The sequence below is a fragment of the Protopterus annectens genome, chromosome 3.part0 (assembly GCF_019279795.1).
Source record: "Protopterus annectens isolate FY-2018-M chromosome 3.part0, PAN1.0, whole genome shotgun sequence".
NCBI lineage: Eukaryota > Metazoa > Chordata > Ceratodontiformes > Protopteridae > Protopterus > Protopterus annectens.
Window position 1 is genome coordinate 542,824,971 of NC_056731.1, and position 21,848 is coordinate 542,846,818.

At 36.6% G+C, this 21,848-nt stretch overlaps 1 protein-coding gene across 1 annotated transcript in view; it reads right to left on the bottom strand.

Moving 5' to 3' along the window:
* Nucleotides 1–3,641: 3,641 nt before the first annotated feature.
* LOC122796467 (leucine zipper transcription factor-like protein 1) overlaps nucleotides 3,642–21,848 on the bottom strand; it is a 555,892-nt gene continuing 537,685 nt past the window's right edge. The window contains exon 5 of the mRNA XM_044064968.1: nucleotides 3,642–3,800. Coding sequence (XP_043920903.1) covers nucleotides 3,776–3,800 — 25 coding nt within the window. The 3' untranslated portion in view covers nucleotides 3,642–3,775. The remainder of the gene's footprint in view (nucleotides 3,801–21,848) is intronic.

The window sequence follows — 21,848 nt, forward strand, 5'->3', positions numbered from 1 at the left end:
TATATTTAAATCAGGCTTTCAACTAACCACTTACAACTGTAACATACCTCTGGACTACAAAACAGAAATTCTCATTACTTCTCATTACTAAATTTGAACTTAACAATGCTAAATCAATCTATATTATCTGTATGTATCTGACCCCTGGAAATAACATAGCCACTTTGGAAAATATCCTCTGCTGGCTATCCCAACACCTACCTCAAGAAACCATTATCCTAGGCGATATGAATTTAGACTGGAATACCTATTGTAGTAGCCTCTCTACCACTCACATAAACCTATATGGCTTCTCCCAGACCATTACCTCCCCCACCAGAATAAATAAATCTAACAAGAAAGCTAACACACTAGATTGGATTCTCACTAACAATCATACTCACTACTATGACTCTGGAACCCTCCCTGATGACATCAGTGACCACTCACTCACTCACCTATATCATTAGACATAAAGCCAACACCCCTACCCCAACCTCTACCAGACATATTAGATCCAAAAAGAAATTTAACCCTGATCTATTCAAAATTGAACTTAGAGCTTGCAACTGGGCTCCCTTAAAACATCTTCCTTTAGACCCTTCTACCTGTTACCTTAGGAGTCCCTCAGGGGTCCATACTTGGACCTCTTCTTTTCTCTATATTTATTAATGACCTTCATCTAGCTATCCCACAAGCCACCTGCATACAATATGCTGATGACTCAACACTATTATGTTCAGCTAAACCATCCCATGACCTTCATGCTCTCACCCAAAAGTATTCAACATAGTTGAACAATGGTTCTCTCAGCATTGCCTCCTCTTGAACTCTAAAAAAAACAAACCCCTCCTCTTCACGCCTACTCATAAGTCCTCCCCTCTCCAAATTCTCAGTAACATCTACCAATGATACTATTATATCTCCTGACTCTACCACCAAACTACTCGGTGTCACCATTGACAATAATCTGAGCTTTGACATCCACATCAATAATACCATAAAGACTGTCAATAAAAAAATGGTACCCTCTATAGGATAAAACCCTTCCTTTCCCCCACTGCTAAAACTACTATTGCCCACACACATTTGATCTCTACACTCCTTTATGCCTCTCCCATTTTTACTAATCTCTCCAAGAATAACCTCAACAAATTGGAAATGGCTTATAATACCATAGCACGATTTGCTGCAGGCAACCCATTCAGAACCCATCATTGCATTAACCTAAAACAGCTAGGATGGTTAGAACTACAACACCTGATTAAATTTCACCAACTCACCCTTGCCCACAACATCCTTCATAAACCTTCTAATACTCCAAGTTTATCTACCCTAATCACCCCCTACACAAATCTGAAGTCCTTACACTCATCTCAAAAACTACTAGTCCACACCACTAAACCTAACAACAGAGCTGGGGATTCCCTTTTCTCCAATTCTGTAGGTAAATCCTGGAATCTTCTCCCTTGTGACCTCTCCTCACTCACCTCATTATCTCTCTTTAAAAATAGACTTAAACTTCTCCTCAAAACTCACTGGCTATGCCCCTGTTCAAAACCAGACTAGTCATCTACCTCTACTAAGTTATCTAACCTATCCAGTGCTTACTAGCCTCTGCTACTTTTTTCCATCTTATCATACTTTTCTTATCTACCCCTTTTCTGTTTTTATATCCTTTTTTTACTTTCTCTTCTTTGCTACATTACTACTCACCTAACTTCCTTTGTTTACCTCTGACCTAACCTGACATGTCTCCATACCTGAAAATTTCACTGTTTTATGATTTTTGTCCTCAATAATATATCCTGTTACAAACTCTGTACCATTAATTACTTAATACCATTGTTGATGATTTTTATTTCCTTTTTAAAGTTGCTATTTTTATTAGTATATTGATATTTTTCTGTGTTGTTTGAACTTGTACTATTGTATTTAGACCATGTCTTGGAGCTTATCTCCCCGGGCCTCTACTGAAAAAGGACATGTGTCCAGCTAGACTAGCCCAGTCAACAAATGTAAAATAAATAATAAATAAATAAATATCACAGGAGATGTGTTAAAATTTGTGTTAATAAAACTGTCAAACAATTAACTGTTGTTAATGAAGAAAGGCTAATAAGTACAGAGGATCACAGCTTCCTGTAAATTGCTTTTTTGCATTTTTCCTTGATTTAATTCAAAAAGGGGAATTGATAGAGATTAAATTTTCTTTCCCCAAAGCAATTAAATGTATGCTGCAATGCAAAAGAAATATTAATACAATACTTGACTTGTAAAGCAAGGGTTAACGTGATACAAAGTTTTGAAATAAATGCTTGTTTGTAAAAGCAGAAACTGCAAGGCTGACAACTTGCTTAAGCAAGCATAAAAGCAGTTGAGAATAGATAAGTAAAAATGGCTATGTGTCTGACACCTGAGAATATAAAACATGCTTAGTAAGTTTAACTGTAAATATGTTTGTGGGGTAGACATGGCATCCTGTTATAATAATATTTGGAACATCCAAAGAAGGAAATTGCAACTGGGACTTTTTGTAAAGTCTTCAAATACAGCAAGGAAGAAAATAACCAAAGAAGGACATGGAACAAAAATCAATCATGCCAACTGCAAGGACATTGAAAAACATCTGTTGCTTTGAAAAGATATATAAACTGGACATTGTTTTCTATTGCAGAGAGACTTCTTAATCAAGGGTGCAATTGAGACAGTTTATGAGAAGCAAAAGACTGTGTGTTATACTATAATTGAAATTATCTCAGACAGTGTAACTGGACAAATTAAAAGCAGTACGGTGTGAGTCTGGTGATTCTGACATTTTTCACAACAATTTAAGAGTTGGTACAATGGTGGTGAATGCCTCAAAAGAGACTTCTGTAGTGGGAGCAGGCAGGAATTCAGCAATTTATGTGATGGAGTGATGAGTACACTGTATGAAAACAACAGTAGTGAAATAAATTTGAAACAGGCACTATTTTAATAACCACAGTGGCCAGACTTACAACCTTATCATGTGGCCCAACTACTCCTATGTACTCCTGTTAAAAAGGTAAGATTTTAGTGAGAACAAAAAAATCCTAGTAACGTCCTACCTTTTCAACTACACGGGGAAGCAAAATCTAAAGCAGTCAGCTGATGTCCGAGTACTCTTGTCTGGGCAAGCACATGTGAATCTCTCTTTTACTTGTGCTTGTACTTGGCCTGATTGTGCTCCACACCTGTTAACTTTTTTGAGACTTCTCCAAATTTGTTTCCCATTTAGTTCATAGTTAAATACCATTCTAGCTGTCCTTGTGGGCTGCTTTAGACTTAGCCAATTTCCCTTTCAAGTGTAAGAATCAAACCCTGTACCTTGTGTCTTTGAGGGAAACTGCCTTAAATATTATGCAAAATTGTTCTATTTAGAGTAGCAGTAGAAGGTGTAGAAGATGAATGAGTAGGAGAATCAATAGCTCCAATTTCTTATGGTCTGCAAAAGTCTGTAAATTCTTCATCTACATAATAGGGCATTTTATTTTATTTTATATAATGTACACAAGAAAAAGAAATCAAAGTCAAACCATCAGTGGTAGCCTAAGATATGGCTTATGTATGTGTCAACTATTATACATTATTGCAACATTAATGGTACTATGCAACATCATTCAAAGAAACAATAAAACTTAAACATAAACTAAAGCATCTTTATTAACCACAAGCAATGAGAATTTTCCTTTTGATTACTGTTGAAGAATCCAAACAATGGACTTTTAGGCTTCCTCTTTAGGGGGAGTCTGTTGCCACATGGAAGTTCTACTTAGCTCTGGTCATCTAGTTCATACCTTAAAAAAAATGCCAGTGATCACAAAGTTATTTCCATCTTTCAAGAATTCTACATACATATTCAAAATACTGCTGTTCTATCAACATGTTCTTGTGAGCAGTGGTTAAACATATCATGCTATACACATTCAATTCATGATTCTTCTGGTCCTAAATTTCAACACACTTTTATTAAATTAATACTCTAAAAAAGAATATTATAACACCCTCTTTACAAAACTGATTTACCATCAAAAGCATGACTGTTAATTTACTGTAATTAAAATAACTGAGCCCTCAAAATAAATAATACAGTCGATATGTTAAAGCTTTACTCAACTTACAACTTTCTGATCTTCAATTCATTTGCAGGTGCTCTTTAAATAGGCTTCTATCCTGCCTTTATAAACTTCTAGTCTGTAATGCAATTTCCATCACATAAATAATGCAACAAACAGTAGCTAATTTATTTTATTGGCATATTACTATACCCGATTATTACTATATTACTACATGTCATATAATGACCAATTTACTATACTGGCAACACCTCACTGTAATTGACAGACAATTTTATTTATTCATTTTTTTAGGTAGATAGGCTGGACCCAGCGCACCCCCCCCCCTCGAGTGCAACCTGTTGCTTTATAATCATAATAGTGTATAACAATAGCATACAGAGCTGAACACAGTTATAAAGACATTTCTAGCTTTTCTCTTGACAGTACCAGCTAATCAAGTGGCAAATGTTAAAATAATATATATATATGGGTTGCTACAATGGAAAAAAATAGATATTTTTAGTTGGGTTGTGAGAATATTGTGACATTATGTTATACTACATTTTGGTAGAAATGACATAGTGCCACTTGGCTGAATTTCTACATACAGTCAGAATAGTAAATTACTCATTTTAACTTGATGCCTTCTAAACTCCTTTTAATACCCAATGTAAGGACTCAGGGTGTCTAAAACAGCATACCACTAACTCCTACACATGGAGCAATATGCAGTGGACTATAGAGAGATAAGTCTGCAAACTTAATCTCAGATATACTTATTCGTAGTTTCATGAATCTCTTAGGCATTCAATAAGACCCTACCAAAATCTTGCAAAAGATCCACTCTTCACTGTGTGTATCTCAACTGCTATACCACATGTGGGATGAATGGGCTGTAGCAGCTGGAGTTAACGCAATTCTTGAACACCTACACTAACAGAATAGGGTCTGGTTAAGTACTCTACTAATCCTTGAATACAGTTCATCCTTCAACATTTCTTCAACCCCCCCCCTCCTAGTAGCAAGAGTATAAAATCCCCCAACTACCTCCAACTCTCTATTCTGAGGTGAGAGCAGTCCCTGTCCATGGATAAGATGCATGAGTTTAGTAGAGAGATTTTCTGTTAAGCAACTGTTTTTGATACTAATTCCAGAGCACAAAAACTTATGGAACAATGACTTAGGCAACATAAAGTAGAAAGGGTTGTTGTCAAACTTTAGGAGCCTATAGCAAGAAAAATAACCAAAGATCCTGTACAAGTATTAGAGACATTTTGGAAATGTTATAAAACATTTGTATAAAACACAAAAGTGGGCAAATCAAGAAAAATCACAAATGGAAATATTTAGGGAAGATATGAATATGCCAAGGTTAGAAGTAGATGAAGATTAGCAACTGACAGTTAAGATAGGAGGAGATGGGATAAAAATGCTGATGTACAATATTTATATCTGCAAGAAAGTCTCCAGGAACAAATGTATTCCAGTGGAAGTTTGGAAGCTAGGAGGGAAGAAAGTGATAAAGATATGGAATGTTTTGCCTAACAGTACTTTAAGGGGGGGGGGCACCAACATCCTGAAAAAAGCTGAGGTGGCTGTAATATCTAAAGAAGGTAAAGACCCATCTGATCCAGCTTCATATAGGTCCATTTCAATTTTAAACCATTATTATATAGTGTCTATAGGCTAAAATGGCAGACGCGATGCCAACATTGATAGATATGGACCAATGTGGTTTTGTGGAGGGAAAGCAAACATTTGACAACATTACTAAAACAATAATGATTCAGAGGAAAGCAGAATGTAAGGAAGTACTGCTGTTATTGGTGGATCTTGATGCAGAGAAAACATTTGAGAGAGAAAACTGGGATTTTATGAGTAGGGCAATAGAAACATTTGCATTTTCTCATACAATAATAAAGTTAATTAGAAGAATACATGAGGGATCATAGGCAAAAATTCAAAGTGGGAGGGTTCCTCTCTGACAAGTTGTGTCTGAACAGATGAACCTTTCCCCTTTGTTATTAGTGTTATATTTAGAACCATTGGTAAACGAAATAAGGAACTCAGAAATTTAAAGATATAATTGGCATGGTGTTCAAGAAAAGTTGGCTTTATTTGCAGATGTTATTTTGTACCTGATGAAACCAGAAAAGGACATCCCATTGGTATGACATTCTGAGACAGTTTTTTTTTGGATATAAAACAAAGGCTATAGCTATAAACTATGCACCCGCACATTAATTGCAGTACCCATATTTATGTGGACATGATAAAATGAAGTATATAGGAGTATGTATTAAAAAGGATTTTGTTATGACAGGTAAGGATATGTGCAAAGAGACTAAAAAGATAATATGAAAACTGAGAAACGTGAAGTTCTTGCTTATAGATATGGAAAGCAAGATACAAGCAATAAAAATATTTTTAGTCCCTTTAGTGTTACAAACATGTCAGGCATATTTTTATCAACTAGACAGGTTGTGGACAGTAATTAATAGAGTTAAAGGATTTTATCTGTTAGGGAAGAGGGCAAGAGTCAAGTGGGATATGTTGAGCCTCCCAATAGAGCATGGAGGTTTAGTATTACCTGATTTGAATGAGGATGTTTTACTGCTACACAGCTAAGGATCTTATACATAACTCAAGCAGTATGAGATTTTGGATACAGATCCTTACAGAGAATAACATTCACAAAGTAGCAAAAGGAATACTAATACTAAGCCAACATGGGAATGGAAAAGAAGATTCTGCCAATAGGGATGACTGCAGTTAGGTTATATTCACAAAGTAGCAAAAAGAATACTAACCACTAAGCCAACATGGGAATGGAAAAAGGAGATTCTGCCAATAGGCATGACTGCAATTAGGGAAACAGGGAATAGGAAAGAGGATGCTGAAATTTACTGGAGAAAGCTGGCAAAAGAACCATGGTATTGGGAATAAATAGAGAGATAAAAGTAATAGAATGGGAAGAGGCCAAGAAGACATTTGGATTGCAGGATAGTGATTGCCTTCCCTATCAGGGATTTATATCAGAGTATAGACAAACAGAAGGGGTTAAGGGAATCATAAATGACAGACCTGCACAGTGGTTGGGTTTTTAACTGAATGCAGGACAGAAGCTGCTTTTAAAAAAGGATTATTAGTAGGACATATAAAATATTGCATGATAACAATAGGAATTACACAGAAGATGTCAGACAAGATTAGGAAAAGAGGTTGGAAATGTAATTTATAAAGAAACAATGAGAGGACATATGTATGGCTCCCAAATATTCCAGACATTTTTCCCCAGAAGTGTTTGCACAGATACGTTTATACCCCAAGGAAACACCAAAGAATTTTTCCTCAAATAGATGGCAAAAGTTGGAGGTGTAATTGAGATAAAAAGAGAAACCTGGGAGCATATGTTCTCATCTAATGAGTTGGCAGAATTTAAAAATTTCTTACAGAGTACTCTGTCAGGAATACGGTGCGAGCAAATGAGTGTAACTAAGAAAATTATTCTGTTGAGCTGGGATACAGGAAAAAGAACGTGAGCCAAATGAACGATCCACCAGAATGCTGAAATAATTGGAAATTCACTTCACAACACGTAAATACGATCAACCACTGAAAAATTTATTTTAAGCAACAAAACGATATAAACATTTAAAATCACCTTATAAATTAACTTTTGACATTGCCCCTATTATGCTTTCACTAAAAAGTCTTAAAAATTGTAAACATAATAACATTTAAATTAAACAAAATGTTGACTGACCAACATTTGACTAAAAAGGCATTTTAAACAAGCATTTTGAACATTATAAACAGCTAACACAGTGCAAATATATGCTCATCCATTCATCTTCAGAGTTTTTGGTATCTACCTACCTACCCTACCCCCAATTCTCACCCACCCCCAGTAACCCTAGCCTTATACTTGCTTGGCCACACCCCCAATTTTCTCACACCATATCCAATTTCCTACCTCGTTCACACTCACTAACTCTCCACTCCTGACTCACTACCACACCCCTATCCCCACCATCCAAATACTACTAATTTCTAACCTTGCCAAGCATACCTAACTCAACATGCCCCTGCCTTTCAAACTACTTTATCTACTCCTACTATTTAACATCCTTCTTTTATACTATACCCTTACTTCCTATGAGTACTACACCCTTAGCAGATCTCCTAGCTTAGCTAAACACACCGGTTCATTCCTTCCCCTAATCAAACCTACATTAACCTCCTGTCATCATGTTCCTACCTTCCCCCACTCTATCACAGAATACCACATAACAGGTTTCACACATCTAGAAAGTTCTACATCATACCCTCCAAAAACTCAAACATATTCCCACTTCCTCAAATACCCTTACTGCTACATGGAGACATCCACCCCAACCCTGGCCCAAACAATTCCCTCCTTAACACCCTCACAAAACCAAATACTAACAATTCTCTTTCTCTTCTAACTCCCTTTCTATAGCACACCTAAATATTCGGAGCATTAACAATAAAATTACACAACTCCATGCTTTAATTGACCTCTACTCATTTGACATCCTCTGTCTTTCTGAAACATGGCTTAAACCAGGCACCAAAGACAATGACATTACTCCTCCTGGTTATAGCATTTTAAGGCGGGATCATCTAAGCAAAACGGGTGGTGATGTTGCTTTACTCTATAAATCTCAACTGTAAGTGTCCTCTATTGACTCCCTCCCTCCCCTGCCAATGCTGAAATACTCTGCAGCAAATTCCACTTAAATAAAAACAAAGCCATATATATAATTTGTTCCTATATCCCTCATGGCAACAACTTAAATACACTGGAAAACATTCTTAGCTGGCTCTCCTGTAGCTTTCCTCAGGAAACCATAATCCTAGGAGACTTTAACATTGACTGGAACTCTTGCATATCCCCCAAACTTACCCATCACCTCAACCTCTTTACTTTTCAACAAACTATAAACTCCCCCACTCGAATTCACAAATCTACCAATAAACAGGCCATCTTGGACTGGATATTGGTCAACTATAATCCTCTCTCTTATAAAACTGGTATACTCCCTGACAATATCAGCGACCGTCTTCTCACCTACATCACCAAACAAAAAAAACAACAATTTAAATCAGCCCAACTATCATATTATACGTAACAAAAAAAACTTTAACCTTCCTAGCTTCCTCAATGAACTCAAACAGTATAACTGGTCAACTCTAAAACACCTGCCACTTGAGGAAGCAGTTGCCCATTTTAACAACACATTCCTCCAAATTCTTGAGCATCATGCCCCCTCTCATGTAATGAGAACAGGATCCAAAGCTGCCCCATGGCTTTCTAAAGATACCAAGCAATTGATGCATTTAAGGAATAAACAATGGGCAAAATGGAGAACTACTAAAAACCCAACTGACCACCAAAACTTCAAATACCTTAGAAACACTACAAAAAACTTACCTATCTTGATAAAAAAAAATATTACCTTCAACACCAACAAAATCAAAATCATAACCCCAAAAAATTCTGGTCAGGAATATCTGCAGCTTGCAGCAGCTGAAGTAGCATACCCAGTCTCCATCTTAATTAATGATTAATGATTAATTATCATTATAATTCTTTGAATTTGTGACAATTATTACAGTCATATAGTGTGCCTGTATATGGCTGTAACTGCTTAGAGCTATTTTACTAGTCTGAACTAATAATTTTTTTATCTGTATATGGCTGTAACTGCTTAGAGCTATTTTACTACTCTGAACTTATTATTTTTACTGCATAATATTAACTGTGCTGGAGCTTTTCTCCCCGGGCCTCTACTGAAAATGGATCTAATTCCAGTTAGACTAGTCCGGTCAACAAATGTAAAATAAAATAAATAAAATAAAATAATTAATAGAACAATAACTGAATCTACTATTCCTTCCCTCTGGAAAGTCTCCCATATCATTCCTCTGCATAAAGGAGGAAACACTAATGAACTTTCCGACTTCCATCCTATAGCCTTATTATCACCTCTATCTAAACTTATGGAACATTGTATACACCAACAACTTCTACATCATCTTTTACATAATAACCTACTTTCTGACTCCCAACATGATTTTAGACCTTTCCATAGCACCTCCACTGCTCTTCTCTCCTTTTCAGACACTATCAACAAAAATCGCAATAACAACCTCTTCTCCTCTGTTTTATTTCTTGACCTCTCTAAAGCCTTTGATATGGTGAACCATCACCTTCTGCTAAACACTTTGAAATGTCTCTCTCTCGAACTTTTGGCATTGCACTGGTTTGACTCCTACTTGAAAGATAGACAACAAGCAGTCCTCTAGGACAGCCATCTTTCCTCTCTGCTCCCAGTCACTATCGGTGCCCCTCAAGGATCCATCTTAGGACCCCTTCTCTTCTCCATATTTATAAATAACCTGTCTACCTCTCTTCCCACTTCCACATGTATTCAATACGCAGATGATTCAACTCTCATCTGTTCTGCTGCTTCTCCAGCCGAACTTCATTCTTCTACCCAACAAGTCTTTACAGCAGCAGAAAAATGGTTCCCAGATATCTGTCTCCTCCTTAATCCCAAAAAAAACAAACTATTACTTTTCTCTCCTACCCTTAAATCCGCCCCTCTCTCCTTTTCAATTGTGTCTGACAATGGCACTATCATTACACCTGACTGTACCACTAAACTACTAGGCGTCACAATAATCAACTAAACTTTGATTACCACATTGACCTAACCATCAAAGCTGTTAATAAAAAGATTGGTGCTCTTTATAGACTTAAGCCTTTTCTAACAGCATCTACAAGGGTGTCTCTAGCCCAAACTCATCTTATCTCCACACTATTGTATGCCTCCCCATCCTTTATAAACCTTTCAAAATCTAACCTTCAGAAACTTGCCATGGGCTGTCATAGCATTGCCAGGTTTGCCACAGGTTCCCATTTCACACCCATCATTGTGTTAACCTCAAAAAGCTTGACTGGCTCGAACTCCAAAATCTTATTCTCCTACATCAATTAGTTATCACCTATAAAATCCTCCACTACCCTTCTAATACACCCATACTAAATAACCTTGTTGTCCCTTACAGGAATCTTACTTCCCTTCGTTCAGCCAACAAACTACTAGTTGCCACTCTCAAAACACACAACAAAGCTGGTGACTCCTTGTGTACAAACACCATTGGCTCATACTGGAATAAACTTCCCATAGAACTGACCTCTCTAGGCTCTTCTCAACTTTTCAAGAAACAACTGAGGAACTATTTTGTGTCTCACTGGCTATGCCCCTGCTCAAACCCTGACTGACCTGAGCATCCAACCCTCTTCTCATTTCTCTCCATTTACCTCTATGCTTGTCCCTATCACTAATACTACCCCTCTTCTGCAACTATCTACTATCCACTTGGATACTACTTTACCTCTGCAACCTGTTATCCCCCCCAAATTTATAGGTTGCTCCCAGCTATGCAAATCTGCCTCTTAATCTATTGCCCTGGCACAAAACGATTATAACAATTGTGAATACTGTGAATACTGTAAATACCTTATAGACTCTTATGTAATTTACTACTTTCTTTCTTCTATGGCTTTCTTTCTTCCTACTACAGCAAAGAATTTGCAAACATAAATCATCACTCTGTTGTAGCTATAGCTTTGTTAAGTTTGCTAATTATAGTTTCGTTTAAGTTTTGCTAATTATAGTTATTGTCAAATTGCTTTAGTACCATTACTATGCTACATTGGACTAATTTTCTTGTCATGCTTATAATTTTGCATCTTGTTGTACTATTTTTATGTTACCTTCTAGTATATAGTGGAGCTTTTCTCCTCGGGCCTCTACTGAAAATGGATCTAATTCCAGTTAGACTAGTCCGGTCAACAAATGTAAAATAAAATAAATAAAATAAAATAATTAATAGAACAATAACTGAATCTACTATTCCTTCCCTCTGGAAAGTCTCCCATATCATTCCTCTGCATAAAGGAGGAAACACTAATGAACTTTCCGACTTCCGTCCTATAGCCTTATTATCACCTCTATCTAAACTTATGGAACATTGTATACACCAACAACTTCTACATCATCTTTTACATAATAACCTACTTTCTGACTCTCAACATGATTTTAGACCTTTCCATAGCACCTCCACTGCTCTTCTCTCCTTTTCAGACACTATCAACAAAAATCGCAATAACAACCTCTTCTCCTCTGTTTTATTTCTTGACCTCTCTAAAGCCTTTGATATGGTGAACCATCACCTTCTGCTAAACACTTTGAAATGTCTCTCTCTCGAACTTTTGGCATTGCACTGGTTTGACTCCTACTTGAAAGATAGACAACAAGCAGTCCTCTAGGACAGCCATCTTTCCTCTCTGCTCCCAGTCACTATCGGTGCCCCTCAAGGATCCATCTTAGGACCCCTTCTCTTCTCCATATTTATAAATAACCTGTCTACCTCTCTTCCCACTTCCACATGTATTCAATACGCAGATGATTCAACTCTCATCTGTTCTGCTGCTTCTCCAGCCGAACTTCATTCTTCTACCCAACAAGTCTTTACAGCAGCAGAAAAATGGTTCCCAGATATCTGTCTCCTCCTTAATCCCAAAAAAAACAAACTATTACTTTTCTCTCCTACCCTTAAATCCGCCCCTCTCTCCTTTTCAATTGTGTCTGACAATGGCACTATCATTACACCTGACTGTACCACTAAACTACTAGGTGTCACAATAATCAACTAAACTTTGATTACCACATTGACCTAACCATCAAAGCTGTTAATAAAAAGATTGGTGCTCTTTATAGACTTAAGCCTTTTCTAACAGCATCTACAAGGGTGTCTCTAGCCCAAACTCATCTTATCTCCACACTATTGTATGCCTCCCCATCCTTTATAAACCTTTCAAAATCTAACCTTCAGAAACTTGCCATGGGCTGTCATAGCATTGCCAGGTTTGCCACAGGTTCCCCATTTCACACCCATCATTGTGTTAACCTCAAAAAGCTTGACTGGCTCGAACTCCAAAATCTTATTCTCCTACATCAATTAGTTATCACCTATAAAATCCTCCACTACCCTTCTAATACACCCATACTAAATAACCTTGTTGTCCCTTACAGGAATCTTACTTACCTTCGTTCAGCCAACAAACTACTAGTTGCCACTCTTAAAACACACAACAAAGCTGGTGACTCCTTGTGTACAAACGCCATTGGCTCATACTGGAATAAACTTCCCATAGAACTGACATCTCTAGGCTCTTCTCAACTTTTCAAGAAACAACTGAGGAACTATTTTAAGTCTCACTGGCTATGCCCCTGCTCAAACCCTGACTGACCTGAGCATCCAACCCTCTTCTCATTTCTCTCCATTTACCTCTATGCTTGTCCCTATCACTAATACTACCCCTCTTCTGCAACTATCTACTATCCACTTGGATACTACTTTACCTCTGCAACCTGTTATCCCCCCCAAATTTATAGGTTGCTCCCAGCTATGCAAATCTGCCTCTTAATCTATTGCCCTGGCACAAAACGATTATAACAATTGTGAATACTGTGAATACTGTAAATACCTTATAGACTCTTATGTAATTTACTACTTTCTTTCTTCTATGGCTGTACTATTCCTACTACAGCAAAGAATTTGCAAACATAAATCATCACTCTATGTTATAGCTATAGCTTTGTTAAGTTTGCTAATTATAGTTTCGTTTAAGTTTTGCTAATTATAGTTATTGTCAAATTGCTTTAGTACCATTACTATGCTACATTGGACTAATTTTCTTGTCATGCTTATAATTTTGCATCTTGTTGTACTATTTTTATGTTACCTTCTAGTATATAGTGGAGCTTTTCTCCTCGGGCCTCTTCTGAAAATGGACATGCATCCAGCCAGACTAGCCCGGTCAACAAATGTAAAATAAAATAAAATAAAAATGAGCATATATTTGCACTGTGTTAGCCATTTATAATGTTCAAAATGCTTGTTTAAAATGCCTTTTTAGTCAAATGTTGGTCAGTCAACTTTTTGTTTAATTTTAAATGTTATTATTTTTACAATTTTTAAGACTTTTTAGTGAAAGCATAATAGGGGCAATGTCAAAAGTTAATTTATAAGGTGATTTTAAATGTTTATGTTATGTAAAGTTTCAGTGTTGACGTCATGTTTTTGTATTTAAATCTCTTTAGGAAGTGGCGCGTTGTTTTAAATTCTAACTTCTGATGAAGTTGGCGAAGTGTCGCTGACGAAAAGCAGGATCGTTTTGTTGCTTAAAATAAAATTTTCAGTGGTTGATCGTATTTATGTGTTGTGAAGTGGATTTCCAATTATTTCAGCATTCTGGTGGATCGTTCATTTGGCTCACGTTCTTTTTCCTGGTTTGTTGTCATTTTGGAGTTGTAGAGCGAGCTGGGATACAGGACCTGAATTGCCTAGACATAATAAGGCCTTGTTAAGTTTAATTCTGGTGGCTGTCTAAAAAGCAATTACTAGAAAATAGACATCAAAATTGAAAACAACTATACTTAAAATGGAGGATAATGTAATAGAGATAAAAGAACAGGAAGTGGGAGCTTTAGAAAAGGTAGAAGTAAATTACATAAAAAATGAAAACTGTGAACGATACAGAAATGATGTTTTAAGAGAAGGCAGGAACTGAGCAGTTTATGTAATGTTGCTTTATATGAGATGTATTATGTTTGTAAATATGAACTTGTTAATATAGTTTTATTACTTTTACGTTAATGTAATTTTGCATGTGTCACAAGTGATAATTCAATAAAGGTGTTTAAAAAAATGAAGGGAGGCAAACTCCTTGAAATGAAAAAGCCTAGAAAAAGTAAAACAGGAGTAACACTCACAAGGGTGTTTGTATACACATTACATACACACACCCATCCCCCTGGCAATACAAAAAAAATAATAATAACCAAAGAAGGAGGATGGAGAGAGGGGATGATTACTGCAACAGTGATCTATTAGAACATTTAATGTTATGTTAGGGTAACTTGTACAACTGTACCGTGTTCAACATTAGATCACTGTTGCAGCACCCCAAGCTATTTGGGTAGATTACCATATAAATAGCTTAGAAATCTCTTAGAAGGAGTATGCAAATTATGGATCTGACAGCCCCTGGAGAATGGTCCTAGCAAAGCCTGTTCTAGATCTGGAAAAGGAATCCAGTTTGTAATGGTTTCTAAAAGTCTGCACAGAGGACCAGGTTGTTGCCTTTCAAATTACGTATAGAGTCCACCCCTTTTCAGAAAGCCAAAGAAGAAGCCAAGCCCTGGTGGAATTGGCCCTAACTGTGTCTGGAAGTGCCATGTTGTGGCGAGAATAAGAAAAGGAAACAGCATAAGCAACCATTTTAAAATTGTCTGCTTTGAGACTGGTTTTCCTTTTCTCATACCTTCATAGGAAATAAACAGTTGATCCACTTTCCTGAATTATTATGTTTTGTCTTGGTAATTATCTGAGATGGTTCTTGACATCCGGAGTATGAAGAATTCTTCCCTCCTTGCTTTTAGGTTCAGGAAAAATGCAATGAGATTAATAGACTCAGTGTAAAAGACTGGGACCACATTAAGCATAAAAGTAGGATTTACTTTAAAAAAATACTGTCCTTGTGGAAAATGAGGTAGAACTGACTTGCCATAAGAGCTTGTTTCTCAGATATAAAAGCAGAGCAATGAGTAAACAGTCTTCCATGCTGATAATCTCAAATCAGCATAATGAGCTGGTTTAAATAGAAAAAGAGTAAAATTCTCAAGCACAAAATTCAGACAGGAAATCATTTGTTTTCTAGGTGGATGGATATATAAAACTCTTCAAAAAATGCTTGAACAGGGAACAGGGTGGCAAAGCCAAGGTCCATGCACATGTGAGGTTTGCTGCAGCATAAACTGTCCTCCAAACCCATGTAGGAATGGGCCTCAGTGTTCTGTCTGCAAAAATAAATTTGATTCCCTAGTGGACTAGTGATCTTGGAAGACCACCCCTCAACTTGAACTAAGGAAAATGCAGTTATGACAGCCATGCCACCCTACATCTCCTGCACTGGACAGCCTCATTACCACACAGCTTCACCTCGGTGTCAGACCTGTCTCCATGTAAGGAATACCAGATCTGAAATAAAGGTGAAACTGCTGCACTGGAGAACAGTGACCAGACTCAGGTACCCCACTCAGTCCTCGGCTGAGTTTGTGCTATACTAAGAATAAGTAATGAGACTCAATAACATACATACATAAAATCAGTACCTGTTCCTAGCATAACAGGACTCACTTCAGTTCAGTACCCTGATATATTGAACTACCACACTGTTTTCCCCCATATGACATCAACAGAAAGTGACTCTAGATGACGCAAAATAGGAAATCATTAGACATCAGCATATAGTATTTAAAATCACAAGTTAATAAATATAGTTTCACTGATGTAACTAAAGTAAAAATGACATATTTATGAAACACAAAATCCACTCTACATGATGAAAGCATAACAACAACACAATGAAGTGGCAAAAAACCTTTGCACATAATCTTTAAGGGTACTACATTATATAAGGTAATGTCTGAAAGATTATATTTACTTGTAAGTAAGCTGGAAACAGAAGTACATGTTTTCATATCGTGAAATAATAAGAAATGTTTGTAAAGAAAAGGTATATGACAATAGGAAAAAAGTGAAAGATGTTGATATGAATATGATTGTGTATGGTTAATAAAGATGACGATTTAAGAATACTGAGAAATTCATACGGGAAATTTGAAATGCCAGGCTGAGAGGAAATTTTGCTCAATAAAACTTGGAATTTAGCAGACATGTTACAGAAAAAAAATTTGGTTGTGGCAAAAAAACTGGGAGGAAGATGATAGAATTTAAAACAAAAAGGAAATTTTTGGATATTTCTAAGAATGTTTACTGAATACAGTACTTGTCAATGATGTACAACTGTAAATATGTGCATGATGTAAACATTTTATAGTTATAATTCCAGTAAATAAAGTAGGACCTTTTACATCTACCCTGAGCTACCACCAACTTGGCCAGATGGCAGACGAGTCCTTGTTTAATTTCTCATCCAAAGAATGGCGCACACAGGAATACAGGACTGCAATCTCAGTACTGAAAACCAATCCAACTAGCAGGTGAGGGAAAACAATCCATGGCTTTCTGAACCAAATGTGAGTGTCCTACCTGATGAGCAACTTAGACTGCCAGATTGAGATCCCTTGAGCAGATATTAAGGCTGCCACTAGACTTGTGAATGTTCTGACAGGTCTGACATGATATGGTCTGTTAAAGAGACAGAAGTCCCCTCTAAGAAGTGTATAACATAAGGATAAGGCTTTGAGATGGTATGCATAGTTTTTATGGTTTAGACCCTTGATGTTTCTAGTGACAAAGAGCTGTGGTCATTCAAGTCATGATAAGTGTTTGATGAGGTACATACCAACAGGCCATTATATTCAATGGTTGGTCTAATGATAGCCAAGTACAATGGAACGATTACATCCATGGACCTGGATACTATACCCTTAGAAATGAGTTGTGTGATGAAAAAAGACTTCCTTACAGTAGCAGAGATACATGGTAGTCAAAGGACAGTTCATAGTTGGCATAGGTTTCCAGATCCATGACTAACAGATCATCTTTAAGTGGTGTGTTGCGCTAGTGATAGTTACACAGGAAGTTATGATTATTGAAGAATACTATTCTACATTTCTTGATATTTAGTTATAGTCCTTGGTTTTGACACCAGCTATTTGTTTGGGAAAGGCCCTCTTGGAGGATCTTGTTGTCCTCGGGGGGGGGGGGGTTATGATGGCACTGGGTTTACAGTAATCTGAGAAGTTCGGTAGCCATAAATCCTTAATATTTGCTTTGACCTCCATGAAGCAGAGTGCATTCTAAACAGGAGTGCCTCAAGGATTGAACCTTGGTGTACACCACTAATGAGAGGTCTTTTGTAGGAGGTAGCTCCAACCCACCCTGAATTTCTGGCTTCTTTTTGTGAGCCAACTTGCTAGCCAATGGATTTACATTTAGCTTGGCAAGTCTATCTATGATACCTGAGTGCATGACTGCTTTAGATATGCTGAGTGTACTGATATGCCCTCAACCTACTTGAAGAAGTCAGCCATGATAAGTAGGCAAGATCTGTCCTTGACAAATCTGAACTGGCTTTGTTCAAGAATTTGTAGATTATCTATGTCCATATTTATTAATGCCATAATAATCCTTTCCATGGCCTTGCAGATGAGGCTTATAGGTCTATAATTACTCAGGTCCATTGATGCCCCACCCTGGTGATGTCCTCCATTCATCTGACACAAGCCTGTTGGGAGGCAGATACTGAATAGCATCTGAGGGGGTATGATAAATCCTGTGTTAGGCTGGCAAAAAGGGAGCTCCAGTATGTTATCCAGACTCAGACCCACAGAAGTAGTGCTCTTAGCTTTGGATTCTACCTTCAGGACTTGTTCTTGAGAGATTTGGGGGATATAGGCATGAGTATTTAATCTTGTAATTTAGGAGGGAGTGGGTAAAATTCAAGCTAAATTTGTCTGCTAGTAGGTTAGCTATACCCTCAGGGTCCGAGGATGTGCTAGCATTAACTATTAGTTTTGTGCAGTGCTGGACATTGCTTCTGATATTTCTAACACAGTTAAACAAGATTTTGCAGTTATCCTTTGCCTGAGTGGCAGTTTTTCCAAACATTTGGCTTTGGTTGATTTGCTCACAGTCCGCAATTCCCTGCTATGTTTAGTATAACATTTTTCAGTGCAATGAGTTTTTTTTCTCTTTTATTATAAGGTCTGTTTTATAATTAGGTTAAATAACATGGCTTTATTTTTTTAATTTGGCGTTGTGTTTACTTTGGACAGAGACAGATGTGACTATGTATAGAATTTGGCAGTAAAGGATTCCATATAAGCAGTAGGGTGATCATGCTGGAAAGGGATTATATATTTAGTTAGGTCATCAGTCAGTTTTAGCAGCTTACCCTTAGCATAATCTCTGAAGATGCTTCCAGCTTCAGTCTTATGGGGAATGTGACTGATTTGTGGTCTGATTTGACCAGGCTGGAAGTCACAGTTGGTGAGGAGCAAAGCTGAACCACACTGATAAGGATCAAATCAAAAATTTTATTATCCCAGGTAGGGATGCAGGCTAACTGGTCTAGAAAGTTTGAATTGTTGAAGTTCACAAATTTCTGGGCATACAAGTTTGAGGATGTATAATCTCACAGTTGCTCGGGTAGCTGAAGTCTACAAGAAGAATGGTGTTTTGCCTAATGTATAGAGACTCATGTTAGGTAGGAAGTATTGCTTGAGAGAGACATAGAAAAGGTCCTATAGTTAACTATGACATAATAAGAAATTTTGTTGATAATAAACTGGACATCTGGAGGTGATGTGTTTTTTTAAGAATATTGATAGACCACCAAATGTAGTGCCTTCATATAGTGTGGTGTGCCTGAACATGTAGTAAGCACTGAAACCCTGCACTGATGGAATACTCTCATTGGTCTTCAGCCAGGTCTCTGTGATAATGCATGCATAAATGTTTTCCAGGGTAAGGAGTGCTTGTAGAGACTGGAGGTTTTTGGCTCCTAGACTTGAGCAGTAGTACCTTTATTTTATCCACATTATTTCATTATGTTGTAAGCTTCAGAAGACTGACTTTGCCTATATATATATATATATATATATATATATATATATATATATATATATATATATATATACAAAAGCATTGAGGGGAAAAGGTGCAGGGAATCTCTAGCGAAGTAGTTTGGACTGTCTTCCATCTCCTGTCAGGCAGATATATTTTGCACCCCCTTTGACTGACACCAAAAGCTAAGTCAATTGTTGAAGTTGGTTATCTTTTGTTCATACTGAGGCATCATTCTTGGTGATGTTAACCAAAAACAGCTGGATACCAGGAGGTGGTAGATAAAATCAAAAAATAAAAAACAAAATCAACCAAAAAATGTCACATAGGTGAATTCTTTTTATGTGCTTTTATCCAAATAAGGTTAAAGAGGACTTCATCAGAAAACAACGAGCACAGCACATAGAGCACTTAAATATACTAGGGAGTAGACAAATGGAAAATGTGTTGCTTACTAGAGAATACATTGGCATCTTAAGCTGAATGCTACATAACCACCATGGATTAATGAAGCTATCTCATTTAAATGTATATTGAATTCTAAGGGAAGTGTAGAATAACATATGTGTTGTACATTTAAGAAGCATTTCTAAGACCTGAACGTGCACAGAACATGCATGAATGTAGCAGGCACATGCTGGCTTCAGTGCCATTTTGTGAGTACAGCTAGTGTGAAAATCTATGCATGAGACAACTAGTTTGTATATATGTTTATGTTTGTATATAATATAGCTGCTTGAACAGAATTCACGATGTTCGTCTACTTCATCTTGACTAGACGAGCAACATGGTGTCAGAACCAGGATGCTAGAGACTGCTTTTCAGAGCCACGAGGTGCAGAGTTAACAGTGAAGACAAATTAAGGGAACCGAATGCAAAAAAGGGTCAGAAATGAACTAAAGGTAATGAAAACTTGCACAAACTATTTATTTTATAAAAAAGATAAAATGGATCATTACAAGGGCACAAAATGCATTGCTAAGCAAAAAAAAAATATCATGAAAATAATTTTTATTAAACAAATGAGAAGCATAAAAAAGTTTATTATTTATTTATTTATTTATTTTTTATTTTATTTTACATTTGTTGACCGGGAAAGTCCGACTGGACACAGATCCATTTTCAGCGGAGGCCCTCAGAGAAAAGCTCCAAAACAAAAAGTACATACATTCAGGCAAGGATTTATACTAACTGGTTACAATCATACCATAAACTTACAGAAAGGACAAAAAACACCAACATTGTACATGCAAGACATATTCAGTTTCTAAACAGTAACACCTTTCGTTGCCACAAGCAACTTCCTCGGAAAAAATTCACAGTAAAAAAACAGTGTTATTTAAATGGTTAGAAGCAATCACTTAATTAGCCACACCTCTTACCTACTACATATTTAAAAAAGACATTACACATTACTATACTAAACAAACCTAACTAACCATGTTGTATAAAATGAGTTATACATACATCATAATATAAAAAGCTAATATGTACTGTACTAAAATGAACAATACTACACTAATAGTATAATTAAAGCTCATATATATATATATATATATATATATATATATATATATATATATATATATAGTATAATCCCAACAATAAATATCTAACGTACCAGACTTCTAAGTTTAAGCAAACAGGCAATATTACATGAGTCATTTAAGCCTGGATGGGCAAATGCATTTAAACGAATTTGCCATACAAGTTCTTACTCCTCAAGAAGTAAATTTATAGGGCCACCTCTCATGTTAAATTGAATTTGATCTATAGCTTTGAACATAAATGTATGGCCAACATTCTGGAAAACATGTTTAGCGAATAAGTTATCCAATTTATTTGTAGAGATAGCGTAGTTGTGCTCATATATCCTGTCCCGCAATCTACGCTCGGTTTTACCCACGTAGAAAGTGGGACAGCATACACACCTTGCTATGTATACCACAAATCTAGAATTATAGTTGAGTTTAAACCTGATGTTAAATTTATTGCCATTAACACAGAATGTACTACCAACGTCCACAAATCTACACATCTTACAACCCCCACAGGTGGTCATCCCTGCCCGTCTAGGTATATTACAGTGGC